The sequence below is a fragment of the Triticum dicoccoides genome, chromosome 2A (genome assembly GCF_002162155.2).
Source record: "Triticum dicoccoides isolate Atlit2015 ecotype Zavitan chromosome 2A, WEW_v2.0, whole genome shotgun sequence".
Classification (NCBI taxonomy): Eukaryota; Viridiplantae; Streptophyta; class Magnoliopsida; order Poales; family Poaceae; genus Triticum; species Triticum dicoccoides.
In genome coordinates, this window is record NC_041382.1 from 11,552,062 (window position 1) to 11,556,462 (window position 4,401).

Here is a 4,401-nt window from a genome sequence, read left to right on the forward strand (position 1 = left end):
AGAAATGTAGCGGTGTATCAGTGCAAGGTTGCGCCTAGATGCTGGAAGATGCTTAGTTGTCGAAGTTGATGCTCAAGTTCAGACACTGCCCAGTTTAAATTCAGTTATCAGCGCCTCTGTTCAAGATCAGACAAGACGCAACAACCCTTGACTCAGTGATTGACATGTGTAGCTGAAGTATTCTAACAGCTGATGAGGTTGGGCTGCCAATTTCTTACATAATGTGTATGCTCCGAGATGTCTCTGGATGAAATGATGTTTGTTATTCTTGATCTGGGCCTCAACTCTGAAAAACATTTTATTTCTGGCTCTTGAAGCATTCTGTCTTCTCTAAGACCAAGCATAAAAATGTGAAGTACTTTCTTTTTGAAGCAAGGATACATAAGTATGAGTTACTCCCTCTGTCCCATAATGTAAGACGTTTTTTGACACTAGTCTAGTGTCAAAAAACGTCTTACATTATGGGACGGAGGGAGTATTTATGATTCCTGAAAATTCCTAACAACCTGTCCCATCTCGTTACAGAGCAAATTAAACTCGATACTAAGCACTGTAAATCAAGAGCACCAAATGGTTATACTTAGTCAACCAGCTAGTGTGGTTCTAGAGTTTTAGTAGTACAAAACAGAATCAGAATCAATACCTACAGATAATTAAGCCTATATAACATTCTTTCTAACATATGCTCTCCCACCGTTTAATGTTTCTCTCTCGTGAAAGAGTACAAGAACAACTCTCTAATTTGCTTTTTCTTCTGATCATTAGGCGCACCAAAACCATCCCCACCTTGGTAAACACAATGTGAGATTCGAGCCAAATTCACGCAAGTCTTGGCGAAAGATCTAGAAGATTGGCAATGTTTGAATGCATCTTCATTAATCGACTTCCAGGCTTCCATGGTAAGATCTTCCATCGCTTTGCGGGACTCTTGCTCACTGGAGCCGTTCTCCGACATGTGAATAGCTATTGATGACGGTGCATCCCCTCGCTCCAGCTCGGCCTGTTATACATATTTTCAGAACATAAGACACCTCGCATAAAGATTCAACTTGATGATTGAAACATCCAGGGACGAAAAAACAGCATAGATTGTCCTTACAGAGTGGGTTGCAGAGTCATTGCAGAGGCGAAGAACTAACGACGCAGACTGAACTAATTTAGGGTAGCTTCCAACTTTAGCGAGAGACTTTGGGATGAGCTTTTCATCCATGGGGAGCAGGGGAAACGCATGTTGCAGCAACAGTGGAGCAGATGATGAAATTGATCCATTGTCCAGGTACTCATGCAGTGTTGGTCTGTGGTTTCCATGGTGCCACTTTGCCTCCGCCAGGAAAGACTCCGCCATGTCTCGCCACTGCAAAATGATGTAGAATTTATTACAGTTCCTTGTGAAAACAATTTATATCCTATTAGTAAGTTATTGTGTATATGAACTTACCGCTTTTTGAAGAACATGACGAGTGTCGCAACCATGTTGTTCCAACACATTTTCAGCCACCTCAGCCGATGTGTTGTACATCACGGAATAGAGTGCTTGCATGTATTCAGGGAGTCTTTCGCTAGGACTTTCTTCCCATCTGAAATTATTTATCAATTTTAGATATTGGAAAAAGCTTCATTTAATGTGAAACAAACTGTATGTAAAGTGCACCGTTGCATGTAGTTACCTTCCAATGGCGTCGGTGAAGAGAACAAGTTCATCTAGAGTTCCATACACATCATAAACATCATCCAAGTGAACTATTAGATTGGCGACTTTAGCAAGGACTTCTGGACATGCTCCATTGTTTGGCTCCCACACAATTCCAGTTGCATAATGGAAGCACTCCATGAGACGATCCCTGGCAAACCCCAATTTTTCACTAAGGCCGTTCCCCTTCCACCACCTACAATAAATTAGGTCGATTTTCATATCTTAAATACCCATCAACTCTGTGAAGTAATTAGCGAGCTAATTTAAATGTATGTTTCTTCACGCTCAATTACCTTGCCAGCCTCGCGAGTTCTTCCTGATGCACACTTTGCACATTATTGTAGTCCGTCGTTGCTAATCTAATAAGCAATGGGTCTGAACTGCTATCATCTCTAGCATAATGATCTATGAACCATCTTGCTTCTAGTCTAGGAGACCTCCGGTGCAATGGAAGGTCCAAAGAACGTACTACACTGCGCCGTAAGTGGTGATCCATGGATGGCAAGAGCTTTATGAGAGCTTTCTTAGAAAATGCTCTTGCCTCATCCAGTGTTTCCTCGCCTCCGACCGCAAGGTATGAAGCCTCATAGAGTGAGAGGAGTCCATTGACATCGTCGGATCCACGCTTGAGAGTTTTCAGAGATCCTATATATATTGTTACATGAAACAGTGTCAGTTAAGTACTTAAGCATACGAAACGGTGCCATAGACACAAGTCAAAGTTTCAACTGTGACTGATTCTAGACCATGCATTAGCAGCAGATATGCTTAATTTCCAAAATTCTGGCCCTAGTTGTAGGTCCCTTTCTTACATCGTCTAAGAGTCTGCTTTTCATATTTCATATTTAAGGAGGTACCTTGAGGGAAATAGACTGGGAAACCACTGTCCCTGAGCAACCTGAACCTCAAGGCCGTGGAAGCAACATAACCATCATCCCAGCTGCAACGGTGAGGCTTGCGGTGGACGGAGGTGAGGATACTGGCGATCTCCTCCTCGAAATGGTAGGCGATGCCGAGCCGTTGCACCGTGTCGACAAGCCCGAGCTTCGCAGCTAGGTGGTCACCTCGGTTTGCCGCCACCAGCCGCTCCCTCACGCCGGCCTTCAACTTATCGACCTGTGCCATGCGCGGAGTAATATCCATAAGTATTATGTCCTTTTCAAAAAAAAATCATTTACTTTATGTACTACTTATCGGTAGAAAATATGATTGTTCAGCTGATAAATGTACTTGATCTGCCTGTCCGCCATTGTTGGGCGAGAGCTGGAGGAGGGAGTCGTAATCCCAGGAGCTGGGAGCGTAATTGGCAGACCGCCGAGCCGCCTCAGAGCAGCGCACCGTCGCCGGCAACGACGTCCTGAAGCTTGTGCTCGCGGTGGCCATTGTTTGCTGTAACTGCCTCGCCATGGTGCTGCGCAACGCAATCTAGCTAGCTTTTGCTCGGTGCGCAGTAGTGGAGTACTACTTGGCACTTGGCAGCGAGAGCTAGGCCACGAGGTAAACTAAGCTGCAGTAGCCAATAAACTTAGTGCTGTTTGTCGTTTGAGAGTAGCCACAATACGTGCCAATTTATAGGCGAGCTACCAGGCACCCTGACGCATACCTGGCCCAGCCAAAGTCGACACCCAACAACCAGACCCGGAGCTGCCGTTCCGGCACCCTCAAACCGATACACTTGAAAACTTAATAATGCTCATATTCTCAAACCATGGTGGAAGTGAAATCCGGTGGAAAATGCATAAAGGGACCGCATAAAAAAGCCATGGTAAAAATTAAAATCCAACAGGCGGGCGTGCTCCATCTTCAACCTCCAGATTAATTGTTCCTCTTCAATCTCTCAACACGAACAATTCTTCCTCCCTCCCTCGACCCACTGGCCCAATCGCCTACCCTTACAATCTGTGGTGATGCCGTGCAAGCCTAGTCACCCACCCACACCGGCATGCTCCTGACTAGGCCTGGTCAGGACTCAGGACGACACGGTCGGCATCCGCGTCTCGGCCTTAGCGCCGCCTCTTGTGTACTCCCTCCGGTCCTTTTTACTCTGCACATTGGTTTTGCCGAAAGTCAAACTTTGCTAAGTTTGACCAAATTTATATTAAAAATTATTAGTATCTATAATATCTAATAAATATAATATGGAAATACATTTCAAGATGAATCTAATGATATTGGTGTTGTTATGTGAATGTCTATAATTTTTTATATAAACTTAGTTAAAGTAGGATAAGATTGACTTCGGACAAACCTAATATGCAGAGTAAAAAGGACCGGAGGAAGTATGTGGCAAAATCGGCTGAACCTGTTAGAATTAATGGGCTAGGCCCATAGCAATTTTTGAAATCTCAAAGCCCATGTGTAAAATGGCAAGTGGTGGTGCTAAGTTTAGTCCCACCTTGAAAGTTGAAGAAGAGTTGGACCTCTTTATATAATGGGTTCTCTCCACCACTCTAAGTGGTGTGTGAGAAGAGAAAGGGAAAACCACACGCGCTCGCTCGCTCGCCTCGCCTCGCCTGGCCGGGGCGGGGCGGGGAGGGGCGGGGCGTCGCGTACATGCGACATGCGCGTGAATGGTCCGCCGAAATCCGGTCCGTCTCCTTGCAGGAGCGCAACTTCCTTTTGCCGTTTTGTTTTTTATGTCTTGGCAGACAAGTTTTTGATTTCTTGTCCGGTAAGTATACGAATTAGAAACCGAGTCGGTTTGGGAT

The 4,401-nt window shown here is 45.0% G+C and overlaps 1 protein-coding gene across 1 annotated transcript; it reads right to left on the reverse strand.

The window, feature by feature from the left end:
* Window positions 1-676: 676 nt before the first annotated feature.
* On the reverse strand, window positions 677-3,100 carry LOC119358628 (alpha-terpineol synthase, chloroplastic-like). Its single transcript, XM_037625091.1, has 7 exons — window positions 2,924-3,100; window positions 2,551-2,809; window positions 1,987-2,338; window positions 1,668-1,886; window positions 1,439-1,577; window positions 1,100-1,354; window positions 677-1,000 (listed from the first exon to the last, which is right to left on the reverse strand). The coding sequence occupies exons 1-7, from the start codon at window positions 3,098-3,100 to the stop codon at window positions 698-700; spliced, it is 1,704 nt and encodes a 567-aa protein (XP_037480988.1). The 3' UTR covers window positions 677-697.
* Between the last annotated feature and the right edge of the window lie 1,301 nt (window positions 3,101-4,401).

What these genes read in the sequence shown, in the direction of transcription:
- LOC119358628 (XM_037625091.1), bottom strand. Translation starts at nt 3,100, where the DNA reads ATGGCGAGGCAGTTACAGCAAACAATGGCCACCGCGAGCACAAGCTTC. An exon ending in TTCACCGACGCCATTGGAAG is followed by an intron (nt 1,578 to 1,667) that starts GTAACTACATGC and finishes AAATAATTTCAG; the next exon opens with ATGGGAAGAAAGTCCTAGCG. An exon ending in ATGACTCTGCAACCCACTCT is followed by an intron (nt 1,001 to 1,099) that starts GTAAGGACAATC and finishes TATGTATAACAG; the next exon opens with GCCGAGCTGGAGCGAGGGGA.